This window comes from Cetorhinus maximus, chromosome 8 (genome assembly GCF_964194155.1).
Source record: "Cetorhinus maximus chromosome 8, sCetMax3.hap1.1, whole genome shotgun sequence".
Classification (NCBI taxonomy): Eukaryota; Metazoa; Chordata; class Chondrichthyes; order Lamniformes; family Cetorhinidae; genus Cetorhinus; species Cetorhinus maximus.
Genome location: NC_135886.1, coordinates 76,069,113 through 76,084,778, shown reverse-complemented (window position 1 = coordinate 76,084,778; position 15,666 = coordinate 76,069,113). Strand labels below are relative to the sequence as shown.

The 15,666-nt window shown below is 42.8% G+C and overlaps 1 protein-coding gene across 1 annotated transcript; it reads right to left on the bottom strand.

Moving 5' to 3' along the window:
- Positions 1-672: 672 nt before the first annotated feature.
- On the bottom strand, positions 673-6,002 carry irg1l (immunoresponsive gene 1, like). Its single transcript, XM_078547073.1, has 6 exons — positions 5,877-6,002; positions 5,701-5,758; positions 4,940-5,127; positions 4,386-4,478; positions 3,905-4,110; positions 673-2,547 (listed from the first exon to the last, which is right to left on the bottom strand). Exons 1-6 carry the CDS (start codon positions 5,892-5,894, stop codon positions 1,629-1,631), a joined length of 1,482 nt encoding a protein of 493 aa, XP_078403199.1. The 5' UTR covers positions 5,895-6,002; the 3' UTR covers positions 673-1,628.
- Positions 6,003-15,666: the final 9,664 nt, after the last annotated feature.

Genomic DNA, 15,666 nt, shown 5'->3' with positions numbered 1-15,666 from the left:
TTAGAACACAATTTTTCTAAGCATTTCTGTATACCTGCCTATTAAATAAATTATATATTTTACAGTCAATTGTTATCTTCACATATATCAAGTAGCAAATATCAAGGTTCAGGAAATTACAAGTGGAAAACACCAGGAGGCTGAAAGTCCTGCGGTGAAAGAGGGTACAACTTGAGAAGATTGTCCATATTTTTGGTGGAACCCAGAATCGCTGGTTTTATAAATTGCAATCAAAGGACAGCTGAGAATTCTACTTTTCCCCCGCCCAGGTTCACAGTTAGTTTTGGAGTTATATTCAGAGGTGTTCTAAATTCATAAGCTCTTTAGGCCAAAAAAAAGCCATGCCTGTTGAGAATAGACATGGGGGTCAACTTCAATTTTTGGGTGGCCAACTGGCAGGGCTTGCTGGCCTCCCACCCGTAACATTTGTAAAAAAATGGCCATGATTTTGAGGCTCCAATCTCATTCACTTTGAATTGGGAAGCTGAGGGGCAGTAAATTGGCGACTAGATGCAACTTGCCTGATACAGGCTGGCCAACATTGGCTAGGGCAGCTGGCAACAAGGTAAATTTGGATGTGGGAGGGGTTCCAAAGCTAGCAGCAGCCCAAATTAATTGAAATTATTTTTGCTTCGCTCAAGGAATTATCATCAAGTATACAGCTTTTTCTAAAAAAAGCAATCAGGGGCCTACATACATTATAGAACCTTGAAAAACCATAATAAAAGGGACCATGTGGTGATAGGCCTTTGTTGAAATTCCAGCTGATCATCAGCATTTAAGGGATGAGGCCATTACCTATCTCCCTCAGGAAATGTGGCATGTCCAGCACAGATTGGGAGAAAATGCACAAGAACTACCTGGGGAGAAATCTCAAGGAGTGGCATTGTTTCCTTCAAGCAGATAAGGACAAAAGGCAGGCTGGTAAGACTGGGCTGTCCCAACAAAATCAGACAATTTATTCCGCTTGCTCACACTGTGGAAAGCCATGCAGGTTTGCAGTTGGGCTCCACAGCCACATTAGAATGCACAACAGGTGACTACGCACGCAAGCAACAGCCATCCTCCAAAATGAAGAGAAACCGATGACAACCTTTCTCCCAGTTACCACCAATTTTGGGGAATTAAAATTAACCCCATGAATGGCATTATGGCCCTATGAAAGGCCCCAAAAGTGAAAGGGGTAATATCTCTCTAAAAGCAAATTACCTTGTGGCTACAGCCTCTTAGTTCCTTGCAGTGATGATTTTTTTTAACCAATTTGCTACATCTCACAGGGTACCACTCCATTTGTCCCACACCTCACCAGGACAAGTGCACATTGATGGGTGTGGGTTGCTGTCCTAAACATTAAAATGACACCTGCCACCCGCACCCTCCCCCCCGAAACCCCCACTCACTACTCCACCAATCCCGGAAATTTGGCCAGATGCCAAAGAGCTGACTAGTCAGTGGAGGGAAGTCTTGCCCAGTTGCAGCAATGGTCTGTAATACCAACAACCTCTGCCCCAAGGTTTCAGGAGTTTAAATCCTTATAATGCAGATTACACATCACCTATCAAATATGAAAACCTATGATCAACCTGCTAATTAACATTTAAACATTAGTGCAAAGAAGTCGATATTTTTCACTGCAAATAAGCAGTTAAAGTGGAACTGTCCCTCACTTCTTCAAGGTTCTCAACAGTGTTGATAATAGCTTCTATTTTGTCCTGCTCCAACACATATGAAGCATTATTTTTGAACTTGTTGAGCAGTGATTCTCTAGACAGTGGGTTTCTCCAGTGTCCATAGAAGGTGTCACATTTTCCCCTGAGCATATCGCTGTTCTTCAGGACCAGAACCACTTCTCCGTACATCTTCTCAAAACTGGCCACATTATCTTCAGGATGTTGAAGCTCCACTTTGTTAAGTAACTCATTGAGATCATCTCGTCGGAGTTTACTTTCCGTGAATGATTCAATGTTCACATCACCATCCAACAATGCAGAGCAGGCATTAAATTGGAAGGAATGGCGAGCCTCATGTTCTGACTCTGGGAATGGCCTGTTGATGTATCGGGAAATAGGGACACGCAGAATTATTCTGTCAATCATAGCAGGTGAAAAGGCACCATCATTATCAATCGCCAACTGCCTAACTGAGGCAGCAGCATCTACTACCCAATGCATGCCCAGATGAGCAGGGAAGCGCTTAAATGCAATATCTTGGTCCTCAAGCAGAAAACGTGTCTGCTCAAGTGGTGCAATCTTCTGAGGTTCGTAATCACCATAGAAAGCAGAAAATCCAAAGCAGCCAAGGGTCTTGTCTAGAATTTTCACATTTCCCTCCATCCCTTTAGAAGCCAGGAGAGCTGCCTCAAAGCCTAGCCGTGTGGCATTGCCAATATGGATGGGTTTTGCCTGAGTGGCTGCATTGGCCATTGGTGCCCCTGAGAGTGAAGCTGCAATAGCCAGGGCATTAACACATTGACTGGCATTCAGTGATAGGAATTTGGCTATGGCTGCAGCACTGCCCATTGTCCCAACCACACTGGGAGGGTGAAATCTGTTAAAATAAACAAAAAGATATTCAAGCTCCTGATCCTTTTGCTTATTTATTTGCATTACAGTAACACTTTAATCCAACAGAATTAACAGTTTTATTGTGATTAGTAGTTCTGCAAAGTGCTCTTTTACAGGTCAGATCCATTGCAAAAATTTCCAAGTAATCTCACTACCCACCAAGCATTTACATAAATGCTCTTAATGAATTGTAATAAAACCGATAATTTTTTGGGCTGTACCTAGATGTTAAAATGTATTCTCTAGGGTGTTGTATGTTCTTTTATTGCCTGGATTTGTGTTGTAAATAATAGAGGCTAGTAATGAGTAAATCAGACAGCAACTTCTAGCATCTGCATATGAGCAGTTGAACAGAGAAATTGGGAAGTTGCTGTCTGATTTGCTCTGCTCCTCCATAACCTTTGCTACTCCAGTACCTCACTGAAAGACTTGGCACCTCAAATACATGACGGTCATGAAGTTGTGTTACTTACCCACTAAACACACCAGAAATAGGTTAGGGTATATCCATTCCAATCTAAGTGATTTTTAGACAGCGTGGTATGTCTTAAGTCTGGGGGAGATGCTGGTGTCATGGTAATGTCACTGGATAAGTAATCCAGAGATCCAGGCTAATGCTCTGGGGGCATAGGTTCAAATCCTACCACACCAGCTGGTGGAATTTAAATTAAATTAATACATCTGGAATATAAAGCTAGTGTCCCATTTGGTTCACTAATGTCATTTAGGAAATCTGCCATCCTTACCTAGTCTGGCCTACATGTGTCTCCAGACCCACAGCAATGTGGTTGACTCATCACTGCCCTCAGTTCAAGGGAAATCAGGGATGGGCAACAAATGCTGACCTTGCCGGTGATGCCCACATCCCATGAAAGAATGTGAAAAAATGCTGTCAAACAATCTGACCTTTACAATGGTGAGTTTTATTCCTTCAATTTTTAATTTTTGTTGAAGATTTTTTTCCTTTTTCCTATTCTTTTATCATCTCTTAATCCCATCTTTGTTTCACTATTTTTATTTTATTTTCAGTAAATGATTTTACATCAAATTAAACATTCCAATTTACACTTTCTGGTTTGGACTCTGCATATCACTGTAGGGAGTTTTCAATTTGATTGGTTGAGGAGACATAAAGCTGCTTGTGCTATTGACACAGGCCTCAGGTCCCCTTATGGAGGGTGCTACAGTTTTAATTTCTAATCACCAGGTGCTCCAATGCAAAAATCCATAGAAAGTCTGTTTAAATTTAATGAATAGCTGACACTATTCGTTCGCTAGTAGCCGCAAAATCTGGCCCTCACTGATGCAACAATGTTTGGAGTTTAATGTCAGCACCTTACCTCTTAGGGATGTTGTTCGCCTCTTGGGAGAAACGCATTAACCTGCCCTGAATTTCAATGCCCACATTAAAGGCCAGCAGGAAGTCAAGACCACTGGGTTTGGAGTTTGAAGGCAACATCTGGGCAGCAGCTAGGAGAGCAGGCAGTACAGCTCCCGAGGGGTGAGTGGCAGGGTGCCAGGTATCATCGAAATCCATTGAGTGGGCCTGAAGGTGAAGAAGAAGCAACGCCCATATTAACTCAAACAAAAACAAAAACAAAAAATGCTGGAAAAACTCAGCAAGTCTGACAGCATCTGTAGAGAGAAAGGCAGAGGTAACGTTTCGAGTCCGTATGGCTCTTCTTCAGAGCCTCATATTAACTCTATGGAAACAGTAAGAAATGCCAGAAGAGGCCGTTGAGATGAGGAGAGTTTTATCATTTTTTTCTGGTATTTGTCTGGTTTGTGAAGCCCAACGGAAGTAGAGTATAAATATCTTACCGCGACTCCATTGGTGAAAGCAGCCAACGTGGGAGAAAGTTTTAATCCTCTGCGTCCATATACCGAGCTGATTGGATCTTGAGCAAACATTTGCTGTTGGAAAGAAGGGGAGCAGGTTAGAAAGTAAGGGATTGGACGGCTTAGTGTAGGAAATGGCCTATGGGGTGTCAGTTGGCTCAGGCAGTGATTATCATTGGTACAATATATGACGAGTAATCATTGGATTGAGCCGCGAATCGGTGTTCCACTGAAATCACTGAAAATCGAGAGGGATGTAAAACGAGTTGGAGATTCGCTATCCCTCGATTTACACACACTCCTTTAGATCTACCCCACAGACTTTGAGAGTCAGCTTAGAACGGTCTCCAAATTAATCGCTTTCACATTGCGGCGGCTGTTAATTGTGTTTAAAGCTGTACTTTAACTGCTTGATAGAAACTGGTGCAGATATTAATGTAGGAATCTCAATGCTACTGGGTCATTGTGTGGAGTACTCGTTCAGCACAGGGTGTTGCGGTGACTCTCTGCCTGAAACGAGTTCGTGTGTAAATTACCTGGCAGTAACTGAGGCAGATATCAAAAACATGGCTAGTGCTGCCCAGAATTCCGACTCCAATGTTATCCAGGATCATGCGTTTACTCCTGTGTAAAATCGTGTCTGAAAGATGATCCGCTTTGACTCTTGAGACAAATGAGCCAAAACTGCTTGTCACTGTCTGTTTCAAATCCGGTGCCTCGAAAGCTAGAGAAAACAATAGTGGTCATAAAAATGGTGCAAATGAGGGCTTCATTTGTTTAAAATACATTAAATTGATTCCGCCAATTTAAAGCGTTATACTTTATAAAACGAGAACAGATAAAAACCATGTTGGTAAGGGGTTAGACATTTCCCCGCCAGTGTGCGCGCTCTCATATGTTAAAGTTGAAATATAAAAACATATTTTTTTTCTTAGGTTTTATTACAGAATCCGAGATTTGGGCTGAAATTAGCTGACCCGTCTATCCAACAACAAACAGCAACTTCGGTCACTTCATTATCGATCTACAATTAATTCGCTCAGAATAGAATTGCTGTACGCTTTCCGCGATTGTAGATTGTAATACGTTGAACGGGTTTCGACGCAATTTTGTTTTAGTGCAGTCTTTGAGTTGAAACAAACAGGATTACTGGGACATCGCACAGTCCTTCCGACTTTCAGTGTCGCATATTGTACTGTGCACCTGACTCCAGAAAGGAAGCATACACGAGTGGATAAACCGCTGTCATTTTATTTTAACTTCATAGCAGACAGAAACCAGACAGGAAAATATTTACCTTCGCGGGAAATGTTATGGTACAGTCGCTTTCCAACTGTGAAGCAAGGCGGAATTTTCTGAAGAGGAACAATGAATCAGTATTAGCAATTAATCTTTAAAAATACATTTAAAACAACAAAGAATTACAAATGAGTGAGAGTTAAATTATTTTTTCAAAGTTATCAAAATATCTACCTGCAGTTTGGAAAACATTGTGGTGTTTTTCTCTCTGTAACAGCACTTGCGATCGGGTCAAATTTCACTGAGAGAGTTATCGAATACTGCTCTCTTGAGATGGACATTTATATAGCATCTTGAAATTAGAGAACCGAAAGCCCACGTCACTCACTCTCCCCGCTCTCCACCCCCATTCCTCATGGTCAGCTGTTATTGCCAAAGATTTGAATAATTGTACTTTCCTTGATTTCCCCATTCTTAGATCAGAAAAGGCTGATATAAAACGAGATGACCTTGAACTTGATTTGCAGTAATTCCCTCCTACTTCCCTATAACTACAAAAATAATTCGAGGGAAGGGGGAAGTCCTGCTGGGTACCTAAAGCCTTTTGCACACTTTCGTTTCTCTTTTGACTTAAGTAGGTGGTGTGTAAAATGGGTTGGCTATTCACAATCTTTGGTTTCGAATTTGACCAATTTCGCTCCGAATCCTTATAGTACTAAAACGTTTTAAAGGCATTTAACCACAGCTTCTGCCTCATATAGGGGGTAGGATTAGTAAATTTGCGGATGACACGAAGATTGGCCGGGTGGTTAACAGTGAGGTTGAGTGTCTTGGGCTACAGGAAGATATAGACAGGATGGTCAAATGGGCAGATATGTGGCAGATGGAATTTAACCCTGAAAAGTGTGAGGTGATACACTTTGGAAGGAGTAATTTGACAAGGAAGTATTCAATGAACGGCATGACACTAGGAAGTTCTGAGGAACAAAGGGACCTTGGCGTGTGTGTCCAGAGATCTCTGAAGGTGGAGGGGCATGTTAGTGGGGTGGTGAAAAATGCACATGGGACACTTGCCTTTAACAATCGAGGCATAGATTACAAAAGTAGGGAGGTCATGATGGAGTTGTATAGAACCTTGGTGAGGCCACAGCTGGAGTACTGTGTGCAGTTCTGGTCGCCACATTATAGGAAGGATGTGATTACACTGGAGGGGGTGCAGAGGAGATACACCAGGATGTTGCCTGGGATGAAACATTTAAGTTATGAAGAGAGGTTGGATAGACTTGGGTTGTTTTTGTTGGAGCAGAGAAGACTGAGGGGAGGCCTGATCGAGGTGTACAAGATTATGAGGGGCATGGACAGGGTAGAAAGGGAGCAGCTGTTCCCCTTAGTTGAAGGGTCAGTCACAAGGGGACATAAGTTCAAGGTGAGGGGCGGGAGGTTTGGGGGGGGGTGAGGAAAAACTTTTTTACCCAGAGGGTGGTGACAGTCTGGAATGTGCTGCCTGGGAGAGTGGTGGAGGCAGGTTGCCTCACATCCTTTAAAAAATACCTGGATGAGCCCTTGGCACATCATAACATTCAAGGCTATGGGCCAAGTGCTGGTAAATGGGATTAGGTAGGTAGGTCAGGTGTTTCTCACATGTCAGTGCAGACTCAATGGGCCGAAGGGCCTCTTCTGCACTCTGTGATTCTGTGTTATTATTATAACCCTCAATTGGAGAGTTTCTGAGACCTGGTGGAAATAGGGCCAATAAGCCTGGCTAATGACCTACTGCCCTGTTCCTTGTTGTCACTGTGACAATCCTGCCCTGCCTTCCACTGGCTAACGTGTGCACTCCCTGATTCAGATGAGGTGCTATAACAAACATAAGACACCGATTAATATCAGAGGAGAGTGATGTGCTGGGCAGACTGCGTTCAGTATCTGCTGGCAGTCCAGCCGAAGAGGATCCCAGTTATAAGTCTGTGTTTATTTTTGTGGGGCCAGGAGCAGTCGGAGTCCTCTGACTCATGCAAAACTACTACTGCAGGCCACTGTTGGCACAGGCTTGCACTCGTCAGCCTCACCTCTCCACTCCTCCTACCCAACCCTGGCATCCCAAATGACCAGCATTGCTGTGGCTCAAAGACACCAGCTGCTTCAAGATGCCCACTTGGCAAACACAGGTCACCAGTCAGATTGAAATGAGGGTCAAGTCATTAAATCACAGTGGCCTCTTTGCTCCTGATTGATGTCAGATTGGTGGGCATAGCTTGGCCATCCAGAAATCGAAATCCATCCAAAGTACCGCATGTCAATAAGAACATTCCTTTGCCTCAAATAGCTCAATCCATGATAAAAGCCAAATACTGCAGATGCTGGAAATCTGAAATAAAAACAGAAAATGCTGGAAAAACTCGGCAAGTCTGACAGCATCTGTGGAGAGAAAAGCAGATTTAACGTTTCTGTTTTTCTCTCCACAGATGCTGTCAGACCTGCTGAGTTTTTCCAGCATTTTTTGTTTTTATCTTAATCTATGAATTTGATTGAAGCTGCAAACCAAACCAGAGTAAATCTCAAACCAGTGAAAGCCAAAACATTGGGAGTCCAAAATGATGCCTTTTTTTCTGCTGGCCCGAGTAATAACAGAGCCCTGAAACAATGTTAGGTGACTGCACAAAAGTAATACCACCAACTCCAGAGGGTGGCAGTAGTGGTATGGTAAGGGCACAGGTTGGTTAAGTCAAACTACAATCCTGAGAAGGAACCTATTAAACAACCTCCCTAACCTCCCATCATCAATTAGCACTATATGAGAATAAGATGACCGTTTTTTGGATTAGCAAAGAGGCTGTTTGTTTGATATCCTCTTTGTTACTTGCTCATTCAAGACGCATAATGTCCTTTTGAACCCATTTAGACTATTTAACTAAATTGATTTCACTAATAACCAATCCCACAACAAAATCCTCAGTAGTTCTGTCAAGTGTGAGTTATTTTTGTGGATTGCGTTTCTCATTTAGAAATACCGAATAAGGACACTTTCACAATGTATTTGCAATACTGTATAAGGAAACCAGAGGAATTCTTACTGAGAATTTGTATTTTCTTATTATTCCAGAAAGACATATGGCATGCTTGCCTTCATCGGCAGGGATATTGAGTATAAAAGCTGGGAAGTCATGCTGCAGCTGTATAGAACCCTGGTTAGGCCACACTTGGAATATTGTGTGCAATTCTGGTCGCCACATTACAGGAAGGATATGGAGGCAATGGAGATGGTGCAGAGGAGGTTTACCAGGATGCTGCCTGGTCTGGAGGTTATTAGCTATGAGGAGAGGTTGGAGAAACTCGGATTGTTCTCACTAGAGCGACGGAGATTGAGGGGCGACTTGATAGAAGTTTACAAAATTTTGAGTGGCATAGACAGAGTAGATAATCAGAAGCTTTTTCCCAGGGTGGAAGAGTCAATTACTAGGGGACATAGATTTAAGGTGAGAGGAGAAAACTTTAGAGGAGATGTGTGGGGCAAGTTTTTACACAGAGGGTAGTGAGTGTCTGGAATTCGCTGCCAGAGGAGGTGGTTGAAGCAGGTACGATAGTGGTGTTTAAGGGGCAGCTTGACAAATACATGAATAGGATGGGAATAGAGGGATACGGACCCTGGAAGTGTGAAATGTTCTAGTTTGACAGGCAATATGATCGGTACAGGCTTGGAGGGCCGAAGGGCCTGTTCCTGTGCTGTACTTTTCTTTGTCCTTGTTCTTTGTTCTATTAGCATTTTTGGCCTTACTATTCTCTCTGATTTAAAGGGAAATCTCACATCTTCACCCTTCGCAAATTCAGCTCCAAGAAATTCAGGCCAGGATTTCCACGCCCGTTCGCAGCAGGTGTCATGGCGGGCGGGAGCATAAAACATCACAAGAAGGCCAAAAATCAGTTCTACGTCATCGTGAAACCAGTTTGCGATTGTCTGTTCCACCCATCAATGGAGGACTGCGTTTCATGCTGCGACACATCAGGAACATCATTTTAATCTGCAGGAATGTTGGGAATGTGCAGGGGAGTGGGACTAACTGTATTGTTTTTTGAATGAGCTGGTGCAGACTAGGTCGGCTGAGTGATCTTCTTTTGTGTTGTTCTATTTGATAATCCTATGGTTCTATGATTCCACTGCAAATGGTGGATGTGAGGGCTGGTTTTCAGATTCCTTTCTAATTGTTCTCTGCTAATCTGTGTGCTGGAGATTGTTTGCATAGCCATCGGCTTTATGTGGATTTTGTCAGTATGAACGTGAATGCATTTTACAGGGCAGAGGTATATTTACAGGCATCTTGAGTGTTGAAAATGAATATCTCCCTCAGGATCAGCAATTGTGAAAATTTAGAGCGTCACTAACTCCAGAAGAAGGTGCTTAATTTTGATGAAGAAAGAAAGACTTCCATTTCTATAGTGCATTTCAGGTCCGCAGTGCTTTACAGCCAATAAAGTACTTTTGAAGTGCAGTCACAGTGGTAATGTCAGAACTGCAGGAGTCAAATTGCATGCAGCAAGCTCCCACAAAGAGCAGTGAGATAATAATCAGATAAGCAATTTATGTGATGTTGATTGAGGGATGCATATTGGCCAGGATACCAGGAAGAACTCGTCTACTTTTCAACATAGTGTCATGGGATCTTTTACATCCATCTGAAACAGCAGGTGGGATCTCAGTTTAATGGCTTACCTAACCACTGGCATATTGGACAGTAATGCTCCCTCACTGCTACACCGTAATCTCAACTTCAATTTTTATGCTCAAGTCCTGATGGCGCAATTGTAAGTGATTTTTCGTGGCCCATTGAACCTTACGGGTGGCAGATGGGCCAATCAGCCAGGCAGCCTTTACATTTTTGATTAAACCTCATCCAAGGGTGGGATGAAATCTCCGTTAGGATATAAAATAAAAAGAAATATCTGGGAACAACATTTTTATGAGCTATGCTTTCAGGTCCTTGATTGTGCTGCATGGACAATTTGTTAGCATTTTTGTGCTTTCTTTTATTATTTGGAGGTCTGCAGCTCCCTGAGGCACCTGTCTGCCTTCAGGGAACTCAGTGGAAGTGCTCACCTGCACCCGCGGCGATGTCGGCACCCACCATCTTCCCGCCCCCAACCCTGCAGCACTGAGCTTTTCAGCATGTTTCATGCTGGCTGGCCGTTAATTGGCCAGCTAGCGTGAAATCACGGTCAGGGGCTGATCGTGATCGGGGGCCCATTTCCCAACTGCTCCCAGGCCCACCGATTGCATGTACACAACGAGCGCAAAATTCAGGCCCTGGTGTGGTACTTCAACCCACAATATTCTGACTCAGATGCCAGAGTGCTATGAACTCAGCCATGCTAGCACTTATAGTTTTAGGCTAAAGGGTGGTAGATTTAAATCAGAGATGAGGAGGAATTACTTTTCCCAAAGGGTCATGAATCTGTGGAATTCACTATCTCAGAGTGCAGTGGATGCCGGGACGCTGGTTAAATTTAAGGAGGAGATAGACAGATTTTTAATTAGTAATGGGTTGAAAGGTTATGGAGAGAGGGCAGGAAATTGGAGTTGAGGCCGAAATGAAATCAGCCATGATCGTATTGAAAGGCGGGGCAGGCTTGAAGGGCTGAATTGCCTACTCCTGCTCCTAGTTCTAATGTTCTTATGTTCTTATGAAGCTTAGCTGTGGTCTCCTTAAAGATGCATACTGTTTTTTAACTTCCTCTATTCACTTGGCAGAGAAATTTTAAAAAGAACACAAGTTACAATGAATACTCTGAGGTGTATTATCACTTAAAGGAAGAATTTCTTCAAAGTGAACGAACCACTGTTTAGTCTGTGATGGAACTTGAGAGGTTTTGGCCTCCATACCCAAAGCGGCTGAATTCCAAGCCATCCCAGCCTGAATCTGGGAAGCCCAGTAAGAGCAATCAACATTTGGGGCCTTGGTAAGTTGAAAACCACACAGTTCTAATGAATAACACATAGGGCAGAATTTTACGGCCCCGTTTCGGCGGGGACATGGCCGTAAAATGCGACGAGACATTCTAAACCTCATTGACTTCAGCAGGAACTTAAAATCCCGCTGCCATAAAATTCTGCCAACAGGAACAAGAAAGACGGAATTGTGAAACACTCACATTCCTCTGCTTCTTTCAGGTCTACACACTTAGCACACTCCACAAAGAATGATTTGCAAGGATGCTGCTGAGGAGATTATGAAACAACAGTGAAATCTTGACGTGATTATTTTCTGCATGATTTTCCAAAGGGCAATGCAAATCTTGATTGTTTCCTTCGGCTATTTCTGTTATGTGTTAATCATTGGTATGTACTCTTCACTTCCTGGGCTCCACCCTTCATCCTTCAATTATTAATATGTTTGGACTTACTGTTCTATCTGATTTTAACATGAAGTCTCACATCTTCACCCTTGGTAAAGTCAGCTTCAAAAAATTCAGCTTTGTGTTTCATGGTAAACACATTCCCTTGAAGTCTCCAAAAATGCCAACTCCGCCCCAAATTTAAATACTGCCCCCACTTCCCCTGTAGCCCCCCCAGTCGCTCTCAATATTGCTTCATAAGGGATATTCCTCTCTCTGTATCTTTCTTCTTTAGTAGATTTCAAACCATTTCAATGTGTTACATTTCTTTTTCTCTACTTATTCAGCTTTTACTCTACATTATTGCCAGTATTTGAGCTGTTGTTCTACTCTCTCACATTTTATCCGCATTTATTAATAAATCCTTGAAGGAGAAAAATTGCAGAATTATGGGGAATAGACAGGGGAGTGGGACTGACTGGATTGTTCTTCAAAAGAGCCAGTGTGGACTTGATAAGCTGAATGACCTCCTTCGGAGCTGTACTATTCTATAATCCTATGATTCTACATTTCTATGATTCTGTTGTGAATGATGGATGTGAGGTCTGGTTTCCAGATTCCTTTCTATTTGTTTTCTACCATTTGCTGACCTAAAGCTTGCTCCCATGGCACTTTAGACTTTTAGGTGGTCCGATTCTAATGCCAAACTCTGAATTCACATTTTGGGAACTCTTGGCTATGCTAGATTGAGCAGACAGCTGACAGAAAGATGAGAATTTTCAGTCATGCATAGATCTTGTTCAAGATCTGTAGTGTTATTTCTCCCTATGTCTGCTTGAACACTATTTCTTTCTGCAATTTTATGGACAAGTTTTTTTCTAGGGTGCACTAAAGGTATAGAGCTGAAAGAATTCCATCAAGGTAATGGTGGCCAGCCTAGTCACCAGGAAGATTGGATAGTTTTGCCTGAATCAAAAAAGACATCTAACTTGAAGCTTGGGGTCACACTTGCAGACTGAAGGGAGGTGTTCTGCAAAATAGTCATCCAGTCTATGTTTGGCCTCACCAATGTGGAGCAATGAATAAAGCATACTAAATTGAAAGAAGTACAAGTAAGTTGCTGAATCACCTGAAAGAAGTGTTTGGAGCCTTGGACAGTTGGAAGGGAGGAGATAAAAGGTGGAGTGTTGTGTCTCCTGTGCTTGCATGGCAAGGTAATATGGGAAGTGGAGGAAGTGTTGTGGGTGACTGAGGAGTGGAGCAGGGATTCATGGAGGGAACCATTCCTTTGGAATGCTGAAAGGGGAGGATAGCAGAAGATGTGTTTGGTGGTGGCATCATGCTGGAGGTTACAGAAATGGTGGAGGATGATCCATTGAATGCAGAGGCTGGTGGAATGGAAGGTGAGGATAAGGGAAACCTGTTATGGTTCTGCAAAGGAGGGAAAGGGCTGAAAACAAGAAATGGAATAAACAGTCAAGAATCCTGTTAGGATTCCAGTCAAGGACTCCTCAGGTGAGGAAAAAGAAAATCGTATCAGAAATGCTAGTATGAAAGGTGCTATTGCCAGAACAGATGTAGCAGAGACGGAAAAACTGGGAGAATGGAATAAAGTCCTTACAGGAAATAGGGTGAGAGAAAGTGTAGTCAACATAACTGTGGGGGTCATTGGGTTATGTTGGATATTGGACAACAGCCTATCTATAGAAATGGAGACAGACATTAAGGAAGGGAAGAGTATGAGATGGACTATGTGAAGGTAATGGAAAGGTGGGAACTGAAAGAAAATGTGATGACATTTTCCAGTCTGGATGAAAGCAGGAAATGGCATAAATGCAGCCACCAATGTACCCAAAGAGGAGGTGAGTGAGGGGACATGAATAGAAACATTTCCCTTGAGAAGGTAGGGATGGCTAGGACCCCTGAGAGATTCCAATAACAACATCTTTTATTTGGAGGAAGTGAGTGGAAGCAAAGGAGAAATTGTTCAATATGAGAACAAATTGAGCCAGCAAAGGGTTGGGCCTCCATTCATGGAAGAAGCGGACCACTCCTCAGGCCATGCAGGTGGGGGATGGATGTGTAGGCGGATTGGATGTCTGTGGTGAAAAGAAGGACCAGGAAACTGGAAACTGTTAAATGCAATGGAGTACAATCAAAGAGCTGCATATGTATGTGGCAAGAGTTGGACGAGGGAGAATAGATCGAGTTGAGGGAAGGAGAAATCATTTCTGTGGGACAAGAACATGTTGAAACAGTGGATTTACCAGCGCAGTCCTGTTTGTGTATCTTGGGAAGGAGGCAGAAGCGGGCTAAGAGTGGTTGGGAGCAAGCCATGGAGGAAAGATCACCAGAGGAAATGAAGTCAGCAATGGTCTTGGAACCGATGGCTTGATGTTTGGTGGTGGGGTCATGGTTCTCTTTTTGTAAAAATGGTTGGTTTTGGAGGCAGGGCTCCTCTTGGCATATCCAGAATTCATTCAACAATAGGGGCAGAATTTGTGCAGCTTATGTGGGGTATCTCTCCTTGGTAATCAGCCTCTTATTCTTCTAACTTCTCTTTCTACCTTGTTCCTCAAGGGCTTCTGAATCTGTCATTGCTGCACTTTACTGCTACTCCGTGTATCATCACTCACTGTATCGTAATCAAGGGTCCACAGTACAGTCTCTTACTAAATCATGCTGCTAAGGACCTCAAAACCTGCGTGACTTCTTAATCTTTCCCATGCCACTGGCAGAAGATTGATGGAAGCGAAGTAAGTGAAGAAAAGTAACTCGCCTAGTCTTTAGTATCTTAGGAGTCATCTGAAGTTCTGAAGTTCTAATAAGAATATAATGCGTATTGTGTAACATTATCTCCACCGTTCATTAACAAAACCGGATGGAACATTTTCTGTAGTCTTGCAAACAATGTTTTAGTAGGAACAAAAACAAAAATAACTGGAAAAACTCAGCAGGTCTGACAGCATCTGCGGAGAGGAACACAGTTAACGTTTCGAGTCCGTATGACTCTTCACTAGAACTAAGGAAAAATAAAAAAGAGGTGAAATATAAGCTGCTTTAAGGGGGGGTGGGACAGGTAGAGCTGGATAGAGGGCCAGTGATAGGTGGAGGGCTACCTGTCCCTTGCTCGTCCTGTTTTCTACCCTTAATGTCACCATTAGCACATTTCTTAGCTAATGTCACCACCGTCAACACCCCTTTGTCCTTTTGTCTATGACATCTTTTGGCAATCTCCGTCTATCACTGGCCCTCTATCCAGCTCTACCTGTTCCCCCTCCCCCTCAAACCAGCTTATATTTCACCTCTTTTGTATTCTTCCTAAATTCTGGTGAAGAGTCATAGGGACTCGAAACGTTAACTGTGTTCCTCTCCGCAGATGCTGTCAGACCTGCTGAGTTTTTCCAGGTATTTTTATTTTTGTTTCGGATTTCCAGCATCCGCAGTTTTTTGCTTTTATCTAAATGTTTTAGTAGGGTTTGGAAACGAAGCAAGGTGAATAATAAATGTTTGGACTATTCGTTACCCTGACGACAGTTAATAGCATCATTCCGCGTTATGAAATGAGTTTCCATCTGCCACAGCCTCAACACTTTTTTTAAAAACGACTTTCAGATTATTTTAATCCTGCAAGGAAGAAATATAACTTTAGTATTACGATAAAAAAAATAATATCCCCGCGAATAAGACGTGAAAG